Source organism: Schistocerca gregaria, chromosome 6 (genome assembly GCF_023897955.1).
Source record: "Schistocerca gregaria isolate iqSchGreg1 chromosome 6, iqSchGreg1.2, whole genome shotgun sequence".
Taxonomy (NCBI): domain Eukaryota; kingdom Metazoa; phylum Arthropoda; class Insecta; order Orthoptera; family Acrididae; genus Schistocerca; species Schistocerca gregaria.
In genome coordinates, this window is record NC_064925.1 from 43,880,154 (window position 1) to 43,905,158 (window position 25,005).

General features: G+C 42.6%; 1 protein-coding gene across 1 annotated transcript in view; it reads right to left on the reverse strand.

Moving 5' to 3' along the window:
- The window catches only part of LOC126278712 (glypican-4-like), a 130,480-nt gene extending 108,657 nt beyond the window's left edge, over positions 1-21,823 (reverse strand). The window contains exon 1 of the mRNA XM_049978986.1: positions 21,766-21,823. Within this exon, the coding sequence (XP_049834943.1) occupies positions 21,766-21,823 (58 nt within the window). The remainder of the gene's footprint in view (positions 1-21,765) is intronic.
- Positions 21,824-25,005: the final 3,182 nt, after the last annotated feature.

Consider the following 25,005-nt stretch of genomic DNA (forward strand, 5'->3'; position numbering starts at 1 on the left):
GCTTTGGTGCATCGGTTTTAACCTACTGGTCCACCAGGCTATGTTCCATGGTTCCTCTGCCGACCTTGCAGATAAGTTGGATTGGAGACCAAAGTTCTGAATAGCGACGAAATTTCTGGGTTACATTCTCACAAGGAAGCTTCGAGAGATACAATACACTTGCTTTAGTGCACCGGATTTAACCTACTGGTCCACGAGGTGATGCTCCATGGTTCCACTGCTGACCTTGCAGATACGTAACCTTGGACACTAAAGTTCAGAATTGCGATGCAATTTCTGGTTTATATTCTGACTAGGAAGCTTCGAGAGTTACAGTAAACTTGGTTGGTGCATCGGATTTGAACTACTGGCCCACCAAGTGATGCTCCATGGTTGCACTGATGACCTTGCAGATAAGTAGGCTTGGAGACTAAAGTTATGAATTGCGACGAAATTTCGGAGTTACATTCTCACTAGGAAGCATCGAGAATTACAGTACACTTGCTTTAGTGCATCGGATTTAACCTAGTAGTCCACCAGGCGAAGCTCTATGGTTCCACTGCTGATCTTGCAGGTAAGTATGCTTGGAGACTAAAGTTGTGAATTGCGACGATATTTTTGGGTTATATTCTCACTAGGAAGCTTACAGAGTTACAGTAAATTTCCTTTGGAGTATCGGATTTATGCTACTGGTGAAGCAGGTGATGCTCCATGGTTCCTCTTCTGACCTCGCACGTAAGTATGATTGGAGACTTAAGTTCTGAATCGATACGAAATTTCTGGTTTACATTCTCACAAGGAAGCTTCGAGAGTTATTATGAACTTGCTTTGGTGCATCGGATTTAAGCTACTGGTCCACAACGGTGATGCTCCAAGGTTCCACTGCTGAAATTGAAGATAAGTAGGCTTGGAGACAAATGTTCTGAATTGCGTCGAAATTTTGGAGTAACATTCTCATGAGGAAGCATCGAGAGTTACAGTACACTTGCTTTGGTGCATCGGATTTAAAATACTGGTACACCAGGTGATGCTCCATGGTTCCATTGCTGACCTTGCAGATACGTAGGCTTGGAGACTAAAGTTCTGAATTGCGACAATATTTCTGGGTTATATTCTCACTAGAAAGCTTCCAGAGTTACAGGAAATTTCCTTTGCTGCAACGGATTTATGCAACTGGTGAAGCAGGTGATGCTTCATGGTTCCAATTATGACCTAGCAGATAAGTAGGCTTGGAGACTAAAGTTCTGAATTGATACGAAATTTCTGGGTTACTATCTCACTAGGAAGCTTCGAGAGTTACAGTACACTTGTTTTAGTGCATCGGATTTAAGCTACTGGTGCACTAGGTGATGCTCCATGGTTCCACTACTGACCTTGCATATAAGTAAGCTTGGACACTAAAGTTCTGAATTGCGATGCAATTTCTAATTTATATTCTCACTAGGAAGCTTCGAGAGTTACAGTAAACTTTCTTTAATTCATCAGATTTATGCTACATGTCCAACAGGTGATACTCCATGGTTCCTCTGCTGACCTTGCTGATAAGTACGATTGACGACTAAAGTTCTGAATTGGGATGAAATTTCTGTATTATATTCTCACTACGAAGCTTCGAGAGTTACAGTAAACGTGCTTTGGTGCATCGGATTTAAGCTACTGGTCCACCAGGTGATGCTCCATGGTTACACTGCTGACCTTGCAGATAAGTAGGCTTGGACACTAAAATTCTGAATTGCGATGCAATTTCTGGTTTAAATTCTCAACAGGAAGGTTCGAGAGATACAGTAAACTTGCTTTGGTGCATCGGATTTAAGCTACTGGTCCACCAGGTGATGCTCCATAATTCCTCTGCTGATTATGCAGATAATAGGATTGGAGACTAAAGTTCTGAATAGCGACCAAATTACTGGTTTACATTCTCACCAGGAAGCTTCGTGAGATACAGTACACTTGCTTTAGTGCATCCGATTTAACCAACTGGCCCACCAGGCGATGCTCCATGGTTGCACTGATGACCTTGCAGATAAGCAGGCTTGGATACTAAAGTTCTGAATTGCGACGATATTTCTGAGTTATATTCGCACTAGGAGGCTTCGAAAGTTACAGTAAACTTGCTTTTGCGCATCGTATTCAAGATTCTGGTCCACCTGGTGATGCTCCATGGTTCCACTGGTGACCCCGCAGATAAGTAAACTTGGAGACTAAGGTTCTGAATTGCGACGATATTTCTGAGTTATATTCGCACTAGGAGGCTTCGAGAGTTACAGTAAACTTGCTTTTGTGCATCGGATTTAAGATACTGTTTGAGCAGTTGATGCTCCATAGTTCCACTGTTGACCTAGCCGATAAGTAGGATTGGATACTACAGTTCTGAATTGCGACGAAATTTCTATGTTACATTCTCACTAGGAAGCATCGAGAATGGCAGTACACTTGCTTTGGTGAATCGGATTTAAGCTACTGGTCTAACAGGTGATGCTCCAAGGTGCCACTGCTGACCTTGCAGATAAGTAGTCTTGGAGACTAAAGTTCTAAATTACGACGAAATTTCTGGGTGACATTCTCATTAGGAAGCTTCGAGATATACAGTAAACTTGCTTTGGTGCATCGTATTGAAGATACTGGTCCACAAGGTGATGCTCCATGGTTCCACTGCAGACCTTGCAGATAAGTAGGCTTCGAAACTAAAGTTCTGAATTGCGACGAAATTTCAGAGTTACATTCTCACTAGGAAGTATCGAGAATTACAGTACACTTACTTTGGTGCATCGGATTTAACCCACTGGTCCACCAGGTGATGCTCCATGGTTCCACTGCTGATATTGCAGATAAGTAGTCTAGGAGACTAAAGTTCTAAATTGCGACGATATTTCTGGGTTATATTCTCACTAGAAAGCTTAGAGAGTTACAGTAAACTTGCTTTGGTGCATCGGATTTATGCTACTGATCTACCAGGTGATGCTCCATGGTTCCACTGCTGACCATGCAGATAAGTAGGATTGGAGACTAAAGTTTTAAATTGAGACGAAATTCCTGGGTTACATTCTCATTAGGATGCTTCTAGAGCTACAGTAAACTTGCTTCTGTGCATCGTATTCAAGATACTGGTCCACCAGCTGATGCTCCATAGTTCCACTGCTGACCTTGCAGATAAGTAGGCTTGGACACTAAAGTTCTGAATTGCGATGAAATTTCTGGATTATATTCTCACTAGGAAGCTTCGAGAATTACAGTAAACTTGGTGCATCGGATCTAAGGTACTGGTCCACCAGGTGATGCTCCATGGTTCCTCTGCTGATCTTGCAGATAAGTAGGATTGGAGACTAGAGTTCTGAATAGCGACGAAATTTCTGGGTTTCATTCTTACTATGAAGCTCCGAGAGTTACAGTACACTTGCTTTAGTGCATCGGATTTAACCTGCTGTCCCACCAGGTGATGATCCATGGTTGCAGAGATGACCTAGCAGATAAGTAGGCTCTGTGACTAAAGTTCTGAATTGCGACGATATTTCTGGGTTATATTTCCACTTGGAAGCTTCGACAGTTGCAGTAAACTTGCTTTGGTGTATCGGATTTAAACTACTGGTGCACAAGGTGATGCTCCATGGTTTCACTTCTGATCTTGCAGGTAAGTAGGCTTGGAGACTAAAGTTCTGAATTGGTACGAAATTTCTTGGTTACGTTCTCACTGGGGAGGTTCGAGAATTACACTACACTTACCTTGGTGCATCTGATTTAACCGACTGGTCCACCTCGTGATTCTCCATAGTTGCACTGCTGAGCTTGTAGGAAAGTAGGCTTGGAGACTAAAGTTGTGAATAGCAACGAAATTTCTTTGTTACATTCTCACTAGGAAGCTTCGAGAGTTACAGTACACTCACTTTAGTGCATCGGATTTAACCTACTGGTCCACCAGGTGATGCTCCAATGTTCCACTGCTGACCTAGCAGATAAGTAAGCTTGGACAATAAAGTTCTGAATTGTGATACAACTTCTGGTTTATATTTTCACTAGGAAGTTTCGAGAGTTACAGTAAACTTGCTTTGGTGCATCGGATTTATGCTACTTGTCCACCAGGTGATTCTCCATGGTTCCTCTGCTGATCTTGCAGATAAGTAGGATTGGAGACTAAAGTACTAAATAGCGATGAACTTTCTGGGTTTGATTCACACTAGGAAGCTTCGAGAGTTACAGTAAACTTGCTTTAGTGCATCGGATTATCCTACTGGCCCACCACGTGAAGATCCATGTTTGCACTGATGACCTTGCAGATATGTAGGCTTGGTGACTAAAGTTCTGAATTGCGACGATATTTTTGGGTTACATTCTCACTAGGAAGATTCGAGAGTTAGAGTAAACTTGCTTTGCTGCGTCGGATTTAAGCTACAGGTCCTACAGGTGATGCTCCACTTTTCCACTGTTGACCTTGCGGGTAAGTAAAGTTGGAGACTAAAGTTCTGAATTGCGACGAAATTTTTGGGTAAATAGTGACTAGGAAGCTTCGAGAGCTACAGTAAATTTGCTTTGATGCATCGGATCAAGCTAATGGTCCACCAGGTGATGCTCCATGATTCCACTGCTGTCCTTCACATAAGTAGGCTTGGAGACTAAAGTTCTGAATTGCGATGAAATTTGTGGAATATAATCCCACTAGGAAGCTTCGACAGTTACAATAAACTAGCTTTGGTGCATCGGATTTAAGTTACTGGTCCACCAGGTGATGCTCCATTGTTCCTCTGCTGATATTGCAGATAAGTAGGATTGGAGACTAAAGTTCTGAATAGCGACGAAATTTCTGGGTTACATTCTCACTAGGAAGCTTCGAGAGTTACAATACACTTGCTTTAGTGCACCGGATTTAACCTACTGGTCCACGAAGTGATGCTCCATGGTTCCACTGCTGACCTTGCAGATACGTAACCTTGGACACTAAAGTTCAGAATTGCGATGCAATTTCTGGTTTATATTCTGACTAGTAAGCTTCGAGAGTTACAGTAAACTTGGTTGGTGCATCGGATTTGAACTACTGGCCCACCAAGTGATGCTCCATGGTTGCACTGATGACCTTGCAGATAAGTAGGCTTGGAGACTAAAGTTATGAATTGCGACGATATTTCTGAGCTATATTCTCGCAAGGAAGCTTCGAGAGTTACAGTAAACTTGCTTTGGTGCATCGGATTCAAGCTACTGTTCCACGAGGGTGATGCTCCATGGTTCCACTGCTGACCCCGCAGGTAAGTAGGCTTGGAGACTAAAGTTCTAAATTGCGACGAAATTTCTGGGTTATATTCTCACTAGGAAACTTCGAGAGTCACAGTATTTATGCTTTGATGCATCGGATTTGTGCAACTTGTCCAGCAGGTGATGCCTAATGGTTCCACTGCTGACCTTACAGTTAAGTAGGATTGGAGACTAAAGTACTGAATTGTGATGAAATTTCTGGATTATATTCTTACTATGAAGCTTCGAGAGTAACAGTAAACTGGCTTTGGTGGATCGGTTTTAACCTACTGGTCCACCAGGCTATGTTCCATGGTTGCTCTGCCGACCTTGCAGATAAGTTGGATTGGAGACCAAAGTTCTGAATAGCAACGAAATTTCTGTGTTACATTCTCTCTAGGAAACTTCGAGAGTTACAGTACAGTTGCTTTAGTGCATCGGATTTAAACTACTTGTCCTCCAGGTGATGCTCCATGGTTGCAGTGATGACCTTGCAGATACGTGGGCTTGGAGACTAAAGTTCCTAATTTCGACGACATTTCTAGATTATATTCTCACAGGGAAGCTTCGAGAGTTACAGTAATCTTGCTTTGGTGCATCGGATTTAAGCTACTGGTACACCAGGTGATGCTCCATGGTTTCACTGCAGACCTTGCAGATAAGTAGTCTTGGAGACTAAAGTTCTAAATTGCGACGAAATTCCTGTGTTACATTCCTCTAGGAAGCTTCGAGAGTTACCGTAAACTTGCTTTGGTGCATCGGATTTGAGCTACTGGTCTACCAGGTGATGCTCCATGGTTCCATTGCTGACCTTGCAGATAAGTAGGCTTGGAGACTAAAGTTCTGAATTGCGACGATATTTCTGGGTTATATTCTCACTAGAAAGCTTCCAGAGTTACATGAAATTTCCTTTGGTGCATCGGATTTATGCAACTGGTGAAGCAGGTGATGCTTCATGGTTCCAATTATGACCTAGCAGATAAGTAGGCTTGGAGACTAAAGTTCTGAATTGATACGAAATTTCTGGGTTACTTTCTCACTAGGAAGCTTCGAGAGTTACAGTAATCTTGCTTTGGTGCATCGGATTTAAGCCACTGGTACACCAGGTGATGCTCCATGGTTCCACTACTGACCTTGCATATAAGTAAGCTTGGACACTAAAGTTCTGAATTGCGATGTAATTTCTAATTTATATTCTCACTAGGAAGCTTCGAGAGTTACAGTAAACTTTCTTTAATTCATCAGATTTATGCTACAAGTCCAACAGGTGATACTCCATGGTTCCTCTGCTGACCTTGCTGATAACTACGATTGGCGACTAAAGTTCTGAATTGGGATGAAATTTCTGTATTACATTCTGACTACGAAGCTTCGAGAGTTACAGTAAACATGCTTTGGTGCATCGGATTTAAGCTACTGGTCCACCAGGTGATGCTCCATGGTTACACTGCTGACCTTGCAGATAAGTAGGCTTGGACACTAAAATTCTGAATTGCGATGCAATTTCTGGTTTAAATTCTCAACAGGAAGGTTCGAGAGATACAGTAAACTTGCTTTGGTGCATCGGATTTAAGCTACTGGTCCACCAGGTGATGCTCCATAATTCCTCTGCTGATTATGCAGATAATAGGATTGGAGACTAAAGTTCTGAATAGCGACCAAATTACTGGTTTACATTCTCTCCAGGAAGCTTCGTGAGATACAGTACACTTGCTTTAGTGCATCCGATTTAACCAACTGGCCCACCAGGCGATGCTCCATGGTTGCACTGATGACCTTGCAGATAAGCAGGCTTGGATACTAAAGTTCTGAATTGCGACGATATTTCTGAGTTATATTCGCACTAGGAGGCCTCGAAAGTTACAGTAAACTTGCATTGGCGCATCGTATTCAAGATACTGGTCCACCTGGTGATGCTCCATGGTTCCACTGGTGACCCCGCAGATAAGTAAACTTGGAGACTAAGGTTCTGAATTGCGACGATATTTCTGAGTTATATTCGCACTAGGAGGCTTTGACAGTTACAGTAAACTTGCTTTTGTGCATCGGATTTAAGATACTGTTTGAGCAGTTGATGCTCCATAGTTCCACTGTTGACCTAGCCGATAAGTAGGATTGGAAACTACAGTTCTGAATTGCGACGAAACTTCTATGTTACATTCTCACTAGGAAGCATCGAGAATGGCAGTACACTTGCTTTGGTGAATCGGATTTAAGCTACTGGTCTAACAGGTAATGCTCCATGGTTCCACTGCTGACCTTGCAGATAAGTAGTCTTGGAGACTAAAGTTCTAAAATACGACGAAATTTCTGGGTGACATTCTCATTAGGAAGCTTCGAGATATACAGTAAACTTGCTTTGGTGCATCGTATTGAAGATACTGGTCCACAAGGTGATGCTCCATGGTTCCACTGCAGACCTTGCAGATAAGTAGGCTTCGAAACTAAAGTTCTGAATTGCGACGAAATTTCAAAGTTACATTCTAACTAGGAAGTATCGAGAATTACAGTACACTTACTTTGGTGCATCGGATTTAACCCACTGGTCCACCAGGGGATGCTCCATGGTTCCACTGCTGATATTGCAGATAAGTAGTCTAGGAGACTAAAGTTCTAAATTGCGACGATATTTCTGGGTTATATTCCCACTAGAAAGATTAGAGAGTTACAGTAAACTTGCTTTGGTGCATCGGATTTATGCTACTGATCTACCAGGTGATGCTCCATGGTTCCACTGATGACCATGCAAATAAGTATGTTCGGAGAATAAAGTTTTTAATTGTGACGAAATTTTGGGGTTACAATCTCATTAGGAAGCTTCGAGAGGTACAGTAAACATGCTTTTGTGCTTTTTATTCAAGATACTGTTCGACAAGGTGATGCTCCATGGTTCCACTGCTGACCCTGCAGAGAAGTAGGATTGGAGACTAAAGTTCTAAATTGAGACGAAATTCCTGGGTTACATTCTCATTAGGATGCTTCGAGAGCTACATTAAACTTGCTTCTGTGCATCGTATTCAAGATACTGGTGGACCAGCTGATGCTCCATAGTTCCACTGCTGACCTTGCAGATAAGTAGGCTTGGAGACTAAAGTTCTGAATTGATACGAAATTTCTGGGTTACGTTCTCACTGGGGAGGTTCGAGAATTACACTACACTTACCTTGCTGCATCTGATTTAACCGACTGGTCCACCTGGTGATGCTCCAGAGTTGCACTGCTGAGCTTGTAGGAAAGCAGGCTTGGAGACTAAAGTTCTGAATAGCAACGAAATTTCTTCGTTACATTCTCACTAGGAAGCTTCGAGAGTTACAGTAAACTTGCTTTAGTGCATCGGATTATCCTACTGGCGCACCACGTGAAGATCCATGGTTGCACTGATGACCTTGCAGATATGTAGGCTTGGTGACTAAAGTTCTGAATTGCGACGATATTTTTGGGTTACATTCTCACTAGGAAGATTCGAGAGTTAGAGTAAACTTGCTTTGCTGCGTCGGATTTAAGCTACAGGTCCACCAGGTGATGCTCCAAGGTTCCTCTGCTGATCTTGCAGATAAGTGGGATTGGAGACTTAAGTTCTGAATAGCAACTAAATTTCTGGGTTTCATTCTCACTAGGAAGCATCGAGAATTACAGTGCACTTGCTTTGGTGCATCTGATTTAAGCTATGGTTCCACCAGGTGATGCACCATGATTCCACTGCTGTCCTTGCACATAAGTAGGCTTGGAGACTAAAGTTCTGAATTGCGATGAAATTTGTGGAATATATTCCCACTAGGAAGCTTCGAGAGTTACAATAAACTAGCTTTGGTGCATCGGATTTAAGTTACTGGTCCACCAGGTGATGCTCCATTGTTCCTCTGCTGATCTTGCAGATAAGTAGGATGGGGAGAATAAAGTTCTGAATAGCGATGAAATTTCTGGTTATATTCTCACTAGGAAGCTTCGAGAGTTACAGTACACTTGCTTTAGTGCACCGGATTTAACCTACTGGTCCACCAGGTGATGCTCCATGGTTCCTCTGCTGATATAGCAGATAAGTAGGATTGGAGACTAAAGTTCTGAATAGCGACGAAATTTCTGGGTTACATTCTCACTAGGAAGCTTCGAAAGTTACAGTACACTTGCTTTAGTGCACCGGATTTAACCTACTGGTCCACCAGGTGATGCTCCATTGTTCCTCTGCTGATCTTGCAGATAAGTAGGATGGGGAGAATAAAGTTCTGAATAGCGATGAAATTTCTGGTTATATTCTCACTAGGAAGCTTCGAGAGTTACAGTACACTTGCTTTAGTGCACCGGATTTAACCTACTGGTCCACCAGGTGATGCTCCATGGTTCCTCTGCTGATATAGCAGATAAGTAGGATTGGAGACTAAAGTTCTGAATAGCGACGAAATTTCTGGGTTACATTCTCACAAGGAAGCTTCGAAAGTTACAGTACACTTGCTTTAGTGCACCGGATTTAACCTACAGGTCCACCAGGTGATGCTCCACGGTTCCACTGCTGACCTTGCAGATACGTAACCTTGGACACTAAAGTTCTGAATTGCGATGCAATTTCTGGTTTATATTCTGACTAGGAAGCTTCGTGAGTTACAGTGAACTTGGTTGGTGCATCGGATTTAAGCTACTTGTCCACCAGGTGTTGCTCCATGTTTCCTCTGCTGACTTTGCAGATAAGTAGGATTGGAGACTAAAGTTCTGATTTGCAGTGAAATTTCTGGATTCTATTCTCATTAGGAAGCTTCGAGAGTTACAGTAAACTTGCTTTGGTGCATCGGATTTAAGCTACTGGTCCACCAGGTGATGCTCCATGGTTACACTGCTGACCTTGCAGATAAGTAGGCTTGGACACTAAAATTCTGAATTGCGATGCAATTTCTGGTTTAAATTCTCAACAGGAAGGTTCGAGAGATACAGTAAACTTGCTTTGGTGCATCGGATTTAAGCTACTGGTCCACCAGGTGATGCTCCATAATTCCTCTGCTGATTATGCAGATAATAGGATTGGAGACTAAAGTTCTGAATAGCGACCAAATTACTGGTTTACATTCTCTCCAGGAAGCTTCGTGAGATACAGTACACTTGCTTTAGTGCATCCGATTTAACCAACTGGCCCACCAGGCGATGCTCCATGGTTGCACTGATGACCTTGCAGATAAGCAGGCTTGGATACTAAAGTTCTGAATTGCGACGATATTTCTGAGTTATATTCGCACTAGGAGGCTTCGAAAGTTACAGTAAACTTGCATTGGCGCATCGTATTCAAGATACTGGTCCACCTGGTGATGCTCCATGGTTCCACTGGTGACCCCGCAGATAAGTAAACTTGGAGACTAAGGTTCTGAATTGCGACGATATTTCTGAGTTATATTCGCACTAGGAGGCTTTGACAGTTACAGTAAACTTGCTTTTGTGCATCGGATTTAAGATACTGTTTGAGCAGTTGATGCTCCATAGTTCCACTGTTGACCTAGCCGATAAGTAGGATTGGAAACTACAGTTCTGAATTGCGACGAAACTTCTATGTTACATTCTCACTAGGAAGCATCGAGAATGGCAGTACACTTGCTTTGGTGAATCGGATTTAAGCTACTGGTCTAACAGGTGATGCTCCATGGTTCCACTGCTGACCTTGCAGATAAGTAGTCTTGGAGACTAAAGTTCTAAAATACGACGAAATTTCTGGGTGACATTCTCATTAGGAAGCTTCGAGATATACAGTAAACTTGCTTTGGTGCATCGTATTGAAGATACTGGTCCACAAGGTGATGCTCCATGGTTCCACTGCAGACCTTGCAGATAAGTAGGCTTCGAAACTAAAGTTCTGAATTGCGACGAAATTTCAAAGTTACATTCTAACTAGGAAGTATCGAGAATTACAGTACACTTACTTTGGTGCATCGGATTTAACCCACTGGTCCACCAGGGGATGCTCCATGGTTCCACTGCTGATATTGCAGATAAGTAGTCTAGGAGACTAAAGTTCTAAATTGCGACGATATTTCTGGGTTATATTCCCACTAGAAAGATTAGAGAGTTACAGTAAACTTGCTTTGGTGCATCGGATTTATGCTACTGATCTACCAGGTGATGCTCCATGGTTCCACTGATGACCATGCAAATAAGTATGTTCGGAGAATAAAGTTTTTAATTGTGACGAAATTTTGGGGTTACAATCTCATTAGGAAGCTTCGAGAGGTACAGTAAACATGCTTTTGTGCTTTTTATTCAAGATACTGTTCGACAAGGTGATGCTCCATGGTTCCACTGCTGACCCTGCAGAGAAGTAGGATTGGAGACTAAAGTTCTAAATTGAGACGAAATTCCTGGGTTACATTCTCATTAGGATGCTTCGAGAGCTACATTAAACTTGCTTCTGTGCATCGTATTCAAGATACTGGTGGACCAGCTGATGCTCCATAGTTCCACTGCTGACCTTGCAGATAAGTAGGCTTGGAGACTAAAGTTCTGAATTGATACGAAATTTCTGGGTTACGTTCTCACTGGGGAGGTTCGAGAATTACACTACACTTACCTTGCTGCATCTGATTTAACCGACTGGTCCACCTGGTGATGCTCCATAGCTGCACTGCTGAGCTTGTAGGAAAGCAGGCTTGGAGACTAAAGTTCTGAATAGCAACGAAATTTCTTCGTTACATTCTCACTAGGAAGCTTCGAGAGTTACAGTAAACTTGCTTTAGTGCATCGGATTATCCTACTGGCGCACCACGTGAAGATCCATGGTTGCACTGATGACCTTGCAGATATGTAGGCTTGGTGACTAAAGTTCTGAATTGCGACGATATTTTTGGGTTACATTCTCACTAGGAAGATTCGAGAGTTAGAGTAAACTTGCTTTGCTGCGTCGGATTTAAGCTACAGGTCCACCAGGTGATGCTCCAAGGTTCCTCTGCTGATCTTGCAGATAAGTGGGATTGGAGACTTAAGTTCTGAATAGCAACTAAATTTCTGGGTTTCATTCTCACTAGGAAGCATCGAGAATTACAGTGCACTTGCTTTGGTGCATCTGATTTAAGCTATGGTTCCACCAGGTGATGCACCATGATTCCACTGCTGTCCTTGCACATAAGTAGGCTTGGAGACTAAAGTTCTGAATTGCGATGAAATTTGTGGAATATATTCCCACTAGGAAGCTTCGAGAGTTACAATAAACTAGCTTTGGTGCATCGGATTTAAGTTACTGGTCCACCAGGTGATGCTCCATTGTTCCTCTGCTGATCTTGCAGATAAGTAGGATGGGGAGAATAAAGTTCTGAATAGCGATGAAATTTCTGGTTATATTCTCACTAGGAAGCTTCGAGAGTTACAGTACACTTGCTTTAGTGCACCGGATTTAACCTACTGGTCCACCAGGTGATGCTCCATGGTTCCTCTGCTGATATAGCAGATAAGTAGGATTGGAGACTAAAGTTCTGAATAGCGACGAAATTTCTGGGTTACATTCTCACTAGGAAGCTTCGAAAGTTACAGTACACTTGCTTTAGTGCACCGGATTTAACCTACTGGTCCACCAGGTGATGCTCCATTGTTCCTCTGCTGATCTTGCAGATAAGTAGGATGGGGAGAATAAAGTTCTGAATAGCGATGAAATTTCTGGTTATATTCTCACTAGGAAGCTTCGAGAGTTACAGTACACTTGCTTTAGTGCACCGGATTTAACCTACTGGTCCACCAGGTGATGCTCCATGGTTCCTCTGCTGATATAGCAGATAAGTAGGATTGGAGACTAAAGTTCTGAATAGCGACGAAATTTCTGGGTTACATTCTCACAAGGAAGCTTCGAAAGTTACAGTACACTTGCTTTAGTGCACCGGATTTAACCTACAGGTCCACCAGGTGATGCTCCACGGTTCCACTGCTGACCTTGCAGATACGTAACCTTGGACACTAAAGTTCTGAATTGCGATGCAATTTCTGGTTTATATTCTGACTAGGAAGCTTCGTGAGTTACAGTGAACTTGGTTGGTGCATCGGATTTAAGCTACTTGTCCACCAGGTGTTGCTCCATGTTTCCTCTGCTGACTTTGCAGATAAGTAGGATTGGAGACTAAAGTTCTGATTTGCAGTGAAATTTCTGGATTCTATTCTCATTAGGAAGCTTCGAGAGTTACAGTAAACTTGCTTTGGTGCATCGGATTTAAGCTACTGGTCCACCAGGTGATGCTCCATGGTTACACTGCTGACCTTGCAGATAAGTAGGCTTGGACACTAAAATTCTGAATTGTGATGCAATTTCTGGTTTAAATTCTCAACAGGAAGGTTCGAGAGATACAGTAAACTTGCTTTGGTGCATCGGATTTAAGCTACTGGTCCACCAGGTGATGCTCCATAATTCCTCTGCTGATTATGCAGATAATAGGATTGGAGACTAAAGTTCTGAATAGCGACCAAATTACTTGTTTACATTCTCTCCAGGAAGCTTCGTGAGATACAGTACACTTGCTTTAGTGCATCCGATTTAACCAACTGGCCCACCAGGCGATGCTCCATGGTTGCACTGATGACCTTGCAGATAAGCAGGCTTGGATACTAAAGTTCTGAATTGCGACGATATTTCTGAGTTATATTCGCACTAGGAGGTTTCGAAAGTTACAGTAAACTTGCATTGGCGCATCGTATTCAAGATACTGGTCCACCTGGTGATGCTCCATGGTTCCACTGGTGACCCCGCAGATAAGTAAACTTGGAGACTAAGGTTCTGAATTGCGACGATATTTCTGAGTTATATTCGCACTAGGAGGCTTTGACAGTTACAGTAAACTTGCTTTTGTGCATCGGATTTAAGATACTGTTTGAGCAGTTGATGCTCCATAGTTCCACTGTTGACCTAGCCGATAAGTAGGATTGGAAACTACAGTTCTGAATTGCGACGAAACTTCTATGTTACATTCTCACTAGGAAGCATCGAGAATGGCAGTACACTTGCTTTGGTGAATCGGATTTAAGCTACTGGTCTAACAGGTGATGCTCCATGGTTCCACTGCTGACCTTGCAGATAAGTAGTCTTGGAGACTAAAGTTCTAAAATACGACGAAATTTGTGGGTGACATTCTCATTAGGAAGCTTCGAGATATACAGTAAACTTGCTTTGGTGCATCGTATTGAAGATACTGGTCCACAAGGTGATGCTCCATGGTTCCACTGCAGACCTTGCAGATAAGTAGGCTTCGAAACTAAAGTTCTGAATTGCGACGAAATTTCAGAGTTACATTCTAACTAGGAAGTATCGAGAATTACAGTACACTTACTTTGGTGCATCGGATTTAACCCACTGGTCCACCAGGTGATGCTCCATGGTTCCACTGCTGATATTGCAGATAAGTAGTCTAGGAGACTAAAGTTCTAAATTGCGACGATATTTCTGGGTTATATTCTCACTAGAATGATTAGAGAGTTACAGTAAACTTGCTTTGGTGCATCGGATTTATGCTACTGATCTACCAGGTGATACTCCATGGTTCCACTGATGACCATGCAAATAAGTATGTTCGGAGAATAAAGTTTTTAATTGTGACGAAATTTTGGGGTTACAATCTCATTAGGAAGCTTCGAGAGGTACAGTAAACATGCTTTTGTGCTTTTTATTCAAGATACTGGTCGACAAGGTGATGCTCCATGGTTCCACTGCTGACCCTGCAGAGAAGTAGGATTGGAGACTAAAGTTCTAAATTGAGACGAAATTCCAGGGTTACATTCTCATTAGGATGCTTCGAGAGCTACATTAAACTTGCTTCTGTGCATCGTATTCAAGATACTGGTCCACCAGCTGATGCTCCATAGTTCCACTGCTGACCTTGCAGATAAGTAGGCTTGGAGACTAAAGTTCTGAATTGATACGAAATTTCTGGGTTACGTTCTCACTGGGGAGGTTCGAGAATTACACTACACTTACCTTGCTGCATCTGATTTAACCGACTGGTCCACCTGGTGATGCTCCATAGCTGCACTGCTGAGCTTGTAGGAAAGCAGGCTTGGAGACTAAAGTTCTGAATAGCTACGAAATTTCTTTGTTACATTCTCACTAGGAAGCTTCGAGAGTTACAGTAAACTTGCTTTAGTGCATCGGATTATCCTACTGGCCCACCACGTGAAGATCCATGGTTGCACTGATGACCTTGCAGATATGTAGGCTTGGTGACTAAAGTTCTGAATTGCGACGATATTTTTGGGTTACATTCTCACTAGGAAGATTCGAGAGTTAGAGTAAACTTGCTTTGCTGCGTCGGATTTAAGCTACAGGTCCACCAGGTGATGCTCCAAGGTTCCTCTGCTGATCTTGCAGATAAGTGGGATTGGAGACTTAAGTTCTGAATAGCAACTAAATTTCTGGGTTTCATTCTCACTAGGAAGCTTCGAAAGTTACAGTACACTTGCTTTAGTGCACCGGATTTAACCTACTGGTCCACCAGGTGATGCTCCAATGTTCCTCTGCTGATCTTGCAGATAAGTAGGATGGGGAGAATAAAGTTCTGAATAGCGATGAAATTTCTGGTTATATTCTCACTAGGAAGCTTCGAGAGTTACAGTACACTTGCTTTAGTGCACCGGATTTAACCTACTGGTCCACCAGGTGATGCTCCATGGTTCCTCTGCTGATATAGCAGATAAGTAGGATTGGAGACTAAAGTTCTGAATAGCGACGAAATTTCTGGGTTACATTCTCACTAGGAAGCTTCGAAAGTTACAGTACACTTGCTTTAGTGCACCGGATTTAACCTACTGGTCCACCAGGTGATGCTCCATTGTTCCTCTGCTGATCTTGCAGATAAGTAGGATGGGGAGAATAAAGTTCTGAATAGCGATGAAATTTCTGGTTATATTCTCACTAGGAAGCTTCGAGAGTTACAGTACACTTGCTTTAGTGCACCGGATTTAACCTACTGGTCCACCAGGTGATGCTCCATGGTTCCTCTGCTGATATAGCAGATAAGTAGGATTGGAGACTAAAGTTCTGAATAGCGACGAAATTTCTGGGTATCATTCTCACTATGAAGCTTCGAGAGTTACAGTACACTTGCTTTAGTGCGTCGGATTTAAGCTACCGGTGCACCAGGTGTTGCTCCATGGTTGCACTGCTGACCTTGCAGATAAGTAGGCTTGGAGACCAAAGTTTTGAATTGCGACGGTATTTCTGGGTTATATTCTCACTAGGAAGCTTCGAGAGTTATAGTAAACTTGCTTTGGTGCATTGGACTTAAGCTAGTTGTCCACCAGGTGATTCTCCATGGTTGCACTGCTGACCTTGCAAATAAGTAGGCTTGGAGACTAAATTTCTGAATTGTGACCAAATTTCTAGGTTCATTCTCACGAGGAAGATTCGAAAGTTAGAGTAAACTTGCTTTGGTACATCGGATTTAATCCACAGGTCCCCCAGGTGATGCTCCATGGTTCCACTGTTGACCTTGCTCATAAATAAACTTGGAGAAAAAAGTTATAAATTGCAACGAAATTTCTGTGTACATTCTCACTAGGAAGCTTTGGGAGTTACAGTACACTTGCTTTGGTGCATCGGATTTAAACTACTGGCCCACCAAGTGATGCTCCATTTTTGCACTGATGACCTTGCAGATAAGTAGGCTTGGAGACTAAAGTTATGAATTGCGACGATATTTCTGAGCTATATTCTCGCAAGGAAGCTTCGAGAGTTACAGTAAACTTGCTTTGGTGCATCGGATTCAAGCTACTGTTCCACAAGGGTGATGCTCCATGGATCCACTGCTGACCCCGCAGGTAAATAGGCTTGGAGACTAAAGTTCGGAATTGATACGAAATTTCTAGCTTCCATTTTACTAGGAAGCTTCGAGTGTTACTATAAACTTTCTTTGGTGCATCGGATTTAAGCTACTGGTCCACAAGGGTGTTGCTCTATGGTTCCACTGCTGAAATTGCAGATAAGTAGGCTTGGAGATTAAAGTTCTGAATTGCGACGATATTTCTGGGTAATATTCTCACTAGGAAGCTTCAAGAGTTACTGTAAATTTGCTTAGGTGCATCGGATTTATGCTCTTGGTGAAGCAGGTGATGCTCCATGGTTCCATTGCTGACCTTGCAGATAAGTAGGCTTGGAGACTAAAGTTCTGAATTGCGACGATATTTCTGGGTTATATTCTCACTAGATAGCATCCAGAGTTACAGGAAATTTCCTTTGCTGCATCGGATTTATGCAACTGGTGAAGCAGGTGATGCTTCATGGTTCCAATTATGACCTTGCAGATAAGTAGGCTTGGAGACTAAAGATCTGAATTGATACGAAATTTCTGGGTTACTTTCTCACTAGTAAGCTTCGAGAGTTACAGTACACTTGTTTTAGTGCATCGGATTTAACCTACTGGTGCACTAGGTGATACTCCATGGTTCCTCTGCTGACCTTGCTGTTAAGTAGGATTGGAGACTAAAGTTCTGAATTGGGATGAAATTTCTGTATTATATTCTCACTACGAAGCTTCGAGAGTTTACAGTAAACATGCTTTGGTGCATCGGATTTAAGCTACTGGTCCACCAGGTGATGCTCCATGGTTACACTGCTGACCTTGCAGATAAGTAGGTTTGGACACTAAAGTACTGAATTGCTATGCAATTTCTGGTTTAAAGTCTCAACAGGAAGCTTCGAGAGATACAGTAAACTTGCTTTGGTGCATCGGATATAAGCTACTGGTCCACCAGGTGATTCTCCATAATTCCTCTGCTGATTATGCAGATAATAGGATTGGAAACTTAAGTTCTGAATAGCGACCAAATTACTGGTTTACTTTCTCACCAGGAAGCTACGTGAGATACAGTACACTTGCTTTAGTGCATCCGATTTAACCAACTGGCCCACCAGGCGGTGCTCCATGGTTGCACTGATGACCTTGCAGGTAAGTAGGGTTGGACACTAAAGTTCTGAATAGCGATGAAATTTCTGGGTTATATTCTCTCTAGGAAGCTTCGAGAATTACAGTAAACTTGCCTTGGTGCAACGGATCTAAGGTACTGGTCCACCAGGTGATGCTCCATGGTTCCTCTGCTGATCTTGCAGATAAGTAGGATGCTACTGGTCCACAAGTGTGATGCTCCATGGTTCCACTGCTGAGATTGCAGATAAGTAGGCTTGGAGACTAATGTTCTGTATTGCGACGATATATCTGGGCTATATCCTCACTAGGAAGCTTCGAGAGTTATAGTAAACTAGCTTTGGTGCATCGGATTTAAGTTACTGGTCCACCAGGTGATGCTCCATGGTTCCTGTGCTGATCTTCCAGATAACTAGGATTGTAGAGTAAAGTTCTGAATAGAGACGAAATTTCTGGTTTACATTCTCAGTAGGAAGCATCAAGAGTTACAGTACACTTGCTTTAGTGCAGCGGATTTAACCTACTGGTCCACCAGGTGATGCTCCATGGTTCCACTGCTGACCTTGCAGATACGAAAGCTTGGACACTAAAGTTCTGAATTGCGATGCAATTTCTGGTTTATATTCTCACTAGGAAGCTTCGAGAGTTACAGTAAACTTGGTTGGTGCATCGGATTTAAGCTACTTGTCTACCAGGTGATGCTCCATGGTTGCTCTGCTGACTTTGCAGATAAGTAGGATTGGAGACTAAAGTTCTGAATTGCGATGAAATTTCTGGATTCTATTCTCATTAGGAAGCTTCGAGAGTTACAGTAAACTTGCTTTGGTGCATCGGATTTAAGCTACTGGTCAACCAGGTAATGCTCCATGGTTCCTGTGCTGATCTTGCAGATAAGTAGGATTGGAGACTAAATTTCTGAATAGCGACGAAATTTCTGGGTATCATTCTCACTAGGAAGCTTCGACAGTTACAGTACACTTGCTTTAGTGCATTGGATTTTACCTACTGGCCCACCAGGTGATGCTCCATGGTTGCACTGATGACCCTGCAGGCAAGTAGGCTTATAGACTAAAGTGCTGAATTGCGACAATTTTTCTGAGTTATATTCTCACTAGGAAGCTTCGAGAGATACAGAAAACGTGCTTTGGTGCATCGTATTCTAGATACTGGTCCACCTGGAGATGCTCCTTAGTTCCACTAGTGACCCTGCAGGTAAGTAATCGTGGAGACTAAAGTTCTGAATTGCGATGAAATTTCTGAGTTATATTCTCACTAATTAGCTTCGAGAGTTACAGTAAACTTGCTTCAGTGCATCGGATTTCAGTTACTGGTCTACCAGGTGATGCTCCATAATTACCCTGCTGAACTTGGAGATAAGTATTCTTCGAGAATAAAGTTCTGAATTGCCACGAAATTTCGGAGTTACGTTCTCACTGGGAAGCATCGAGAATTACAGTACACTTGCTTTGGTGCATTGGATTTAAATACTGCTCCACCAGGTGATGCTCCATGGTTCCATTGCTGACCTTGCAGATAAGTAGGCTTGGAGACTAAAGTTCTGAATTGCGACGATATTTCTGGGTTATATTCTCACTAGAAAGCTTCCAGAGTTACAGGAAATATCCTTTGGTGCATCGGATTTATGCAACTGGTGAAGCAGATGATGCTTCATGGTTCCAATTATGACCTTGCCGTTAAGTAGGGTTGGAGACTAAAGTTCTGAATTTATACGAGATTTCGAGTTACTTTCTCACTAGGAAGTTTCGAGAGTTACAGTACACTTGTTTTAGTGCATCGGATTTAACCTACTGGTCCACTAGGTGATGCTCCAAGGTTCCACTACTGACCTTGCATATAAGTAAGCTTGGACACTAAAGTTCTGATTTGCGATGCAATTTCTAATTTATATTCTCACTAGGAAGCTTCGAGAGTTACAGTAAACTTTCTTTGGTTCATCGGATTTATGCTACATGTCCACCAGGTGATACTCCATGGTTCCTCTGCTGACCATGCTGATAAGTAGGATTGGAGAGTAAAGGTCTGAATTGGGATGAAATTTCTGTATTATATTCTCACTACGAAGCTTCGAGAGTTACAGTAAACATGCTTTGGTGCATCGGATTTTAGCTACTGGTCCACCAGGTGATGCTCCATGGTTACACTGCTGATCTTGCAGATAAGTAGGCTTGGACACTAAAGTTCTGAATTGCGATGCAATTTCTGGTTTAAATTCTCGATAGGAAGCATCGAGAGATACAGTAAACTTGCTTTGGCGCATCGTATTCAAGATACTGGTCCATCTGGTGATGCTCCATGGTTCCACTGGTGAGCCCGCATATAAGTAAACTTGGAGACTAAAGTTCTGAATTGCGATGAAATTTCTGGGTTATATTTTCACTAGAAAGCTCCGAGAGTCACAGTAAATATGCTTTGGTGCATCTGATTTGAGCTACTGTTCTACCGGGTGATGCTCCATGGTTACTCTGCTGACCTTGCAGATAAGTAGTCTTGGAGACTAAAGTTCTAAATTACGACGAAATTTCTGGGTGACATTCTCATTAGGAAGCTTCGAGATATACAGTAAACTTGCTTTGGTGCGTCGTATTGAAGATACTGGTCCTCAAGGTGATGCTTCATGGTTCCACTGCAGACCTTGCAGATAAGTAGGCTTCGAGACTAAAGTTCTGAATTGTGACGAAATTTCAGAGTTACATTCCCACTAGGAAGTATCGAGAATTACAGTACACTTACTTTGGTGCATCGGATTTAACCCACTGGTCCACCAGGTGATGCTCCATGGTTCCACTGTTGAAATTGCAGATAAGTAGACTTGGACACTAATGTTCTGAATTGCGACGATATTTCTGGGTTATATTTCCACTCGGAAGCTTTGAGAGTTGCAGTAAACTTGCTTTGGTGTATCGGATTTAACCTAGTGGTGCACAAGGTGATGCTCCATCTTTCCACTGCTGATCTTGCAGGTAAGTAGGCTTGGAGACTAAAGTTCTGAATTGATACGAAATTTCTGGGTTAAGTTCTCACTGGGGAGCTTCGAGAATTACAGTACACTTACCTTGGTGCATCAGATTTAACCGACTGGTCCACCAGGTGATGCTACATAGTAGCACTGCTGAGCTTGTAGGAAAGTAGGCTTGGAGACTAAAGTTCTGAATAACAACGAAATTTCTTTGTTATATTCTCACTAGCAAGCTTCGAGAGTTACAGTAAACTTGCTTTGGTGTATCAAATTTAAGTTACTGGTCCACCAGGTGATGCTCCATGGTTCCTCTGCTGATCTTGCAGATAAGTAGGATTGGAGACTGAAGTTCTGAATAGCGATGAACTTTCTCGGTTACATTCACACTAGGAAGCTTCGAGAGTTACAGAACACTTGCCTTAGTGCATCGGATTTAACCTACTGGCCCACCACGTGAAGATCCATGGTTGCACTGATGACCTTGCAGATAAGTAGGCTTGGAGACTAAGCTTCTGAATTGCGACGAAATTTCTGGGTTACATTCTCACTAGGAAGCTTCGAGAGTTACAGAAAAAGTGCTTTTCTGCATTTAATTAGAGCTACTGGTCCTAGAGGTGATGCTCCATGGTACTACTGCTGACTTTGCAGATAAGTAGGCTTGAAGACTAAGCTTCTGAATTACGATGAAGTTTCTGGGATACATTCTCACTAGGAAGCTTCGAGAGTTACAGCATACTTGCTTTGATGCTTCAGATTTATGCAACTTGTCCAGCTGGTGATGCTCCATGGTTCCTCTGCTGACCTTGCAGGTAAGTAGGATTGGAATCTAAAGGTCTGAATTGCGATGAAATTTCTGGGTTATATTCTCACTAGGAAGCTTCGAGAGTTACAGTGATCTGGCTTTGGTGCATCGGATTTAAGCTACTGGCCCACCAGGTGATGCTCCATTGTTTCTCTGGTGACCTTGTAGATAAAAATGATTGGTGAGTAAAGTTCAGAATTGCGACGAAATTTCTGGGTTACTTTCTCACTAGGAAGCTTCAAGAGTTACAGTACACTTGCTTTAGTGCATCGGGTTTTTCCTACTAGTCCACCAGGTGATGCTCCATGGTTGTACTGCTGACCTTGCAGATAAGTAGGCATTGAGACTAAAGTTCTGATTTGCGTCGATATTTCTGGGTCTTATCCTCACTAGGAAGCTTCGATAGTTACAGTAAACTTGCATTGATGCATGGAATTTAAGCTACTGGTCCACCAGGTGTTGCTCATTGGTTGCACTGCTGACCTTGCAGGTAAGTGAGATTGGAGATAATATTCCTGAATTGCAATGAAATTTCTGGGTTACATTCTCACTGGGAAGCTTCGAGAGTTTCAGTTAACTTGCTTTAGAGCATCGGATTTAAACTACTGGTCCACCAGGTGTTGCTTCATGGTTCCACTGCTGACCTTGCAGATATGTAGGCTTGAAGACTAAAGTTCTGAATTGCGACGAAATTTCTGGTTTATATTCTCACTAGGAAGCTTCGAGAGATACAGTAAACGTGCTTTGGTGCATCGGAGTAGAGCTACTGGTCCACCAGGTGATTCTCCATGGTACCACTGCTGACCTTGCAGATAAGTAGGCTTGGAGATTACGCTTCTGAATTGCGACGAAATTTCTGATTTCCATTCTCAATAGGAAGCTTCGATAGCTACGGTAAACTTGCTTTGGTGCATCGGATTTAAGTTACTGGTCCACCAGGTGATGCTCCACGCTTCTTGTACTGATCTTCCAGATAAGTAGGATTGGAGACTAATGTTCTGAATAGCGACGAAAATTCTGGGTTACATTCTCACTAGGAAGCTTCGGGAGTTACAGTACACTTGCTTTAGTGCATCGGATTTAACCTACGGGCCCACCAAGTGATGCTCCATGGTTGCACTGATGACCTTGCAGATAAGTAGGTTTGGAGACTCAAGTTACGAATTGCGACGATATTTCTGAGCTATATTCCCGCAAGGAAGCTTCGAGAGTTACAGTAAACTTGCTTTGGTGCATCGGATTCAAGCTACTGCTCCACGAGGGTGATGCTCCATGGTTCCACTTCTGACCCCGCAGGTCAGTAGGCTTGGAGACTAAAGTTCTGAATTGATACGAAATTTCTAGGTTACATTTTACTAGGAAGCTTCGAGTGTTACGGTAAACTTGCTTTGGTGCATCGGATTTAAGCTACTGGTCCACAAGGGTGATGCTCTATGGTTCCACTGCTGAAGTTGCAGATAAGTAGGATTGGAGATAAATGTTCTGAATTGCGACGATATTTCTGGGTTATATTCTCACTAGGAAGCTTCCAGAGTTACTGTAAATTTGCTTAGGTGCATCGGATTTATGCTCTTGGTGAAGCAGGTGATGCTCCATGGTTCCACTGCTGAAATTGTAGATAAGGACGCTTGGAGACAAATATTCTGAATTGCGACGAAATTTCGGAGTTACATTCTCATGAGGAAGCATCCAGAATTACAGTACACTTGCTTTGGTGCATCGGATTTAAAAGACTGCTCCAACAGGTGATGCTCTATGATTCCATTGCTGACCTTGCAGATAAGTAGGCTTGGAGACTAAAGTTCTGAATTGCGATGATATTTCTGGGTTATATTCTCACTAGAAAGCTTCCAGAGTTACAGGAAATTTCCTTTGGTGCATCGGATTTATGCAACTGGTGAAGCAGATGATGCTTCATGGTTCCAATTATGACCTTGCAGACAAGTAGGCTTGGAGACTAAAGTTCTGAATTGATACGAGATTTCTGGGTTACTTTCTCACTAGGAAGCTTCGAGAGTTACAGTACACTTGTTTTAGTGCATCGGATTTAACCTACTGGTCCACTAGGTGATGCTCCAAGGTTTCACTACTGACCTTGCATATAAGTAAGCTTGGACACTAAAGTTCTGATTTGCGATGCAATTTCTAATTTATATTCTCACTAGGAAGCTTCGAGAGTTACAGTAAACTTTCTTTGGTTCATCGGATTTATGCTACATGTCCACCAGGTGATACTCCGTGGTTCCTCTGCTGACCTTGCTGATAAGTATAATTGGAGACTAAAGGTCTGAATTGGGATGAAATTTCTGTATTATATTCTCACTACGAAGCTTCGAGAGTTACAGTAAACATGCGTTGGTGTATCGGATTTAAGCTACTGGTCCACCAGGTGATGCTCCATGGTTACACTGCTGACCTTGCAGATAAGTAGGCTTAGACACTAAAGTTCTGAATTGCGATGAAATTTCTGGTTTAAATTCTCGATAGGAAGCTTCGAGAGATACAGTAAACTTGCTTTGGTGCATCGTATTGAAGATACTGGTCCACAAGGTGATGCTCCATGGTTCCTCTGCTCATCTTGCAGATAAGTAGGCTTGGAGACGAAAGTTCTGAATTGGGACGAAATTTCTGGGTTGTATTCTCACGAGGAAGCTTTGGGAGTTACAGTACACTTGCTTTGGTGCATCGGATTTAACGCTCCTGGTCCACCAAGTGATGCTCCATGGTTGCACTGCTGACCTTGCAGATAAGTAGGGTTGGAGAATAATGTCCTGATTTGCGATGAAATTTCTGGGTTATATTCTCACTAAGAAGCTTCGATAGTTACAGTACACTTGCTTTGGTGCATCGGATTTATCGCTCCTGGACCACCAGGTGATGCTCCATGGTTGCACTGCTGACCTTGCAGATAAGTAGGGTTGGAGACTAAAGTTCTGAATTGCGACTAAATTTCTGGGTCATATTCTCACTAGGAAGCTTCGGGAGTTACAATACACTTGCTTTGGTACATCTCATTTAACCTACTCGTCCACCAGGTGATGCTCCATGGTTGCACTGCTGACTTTGCAGATAAATGTTCTGGGAGAATAATTTTCTGAACTGTGATGAAATTTCTGGGTTATATTCGCACTAGAAAGCTTCGAGTGTTACAGTGAACTTGCTGACGC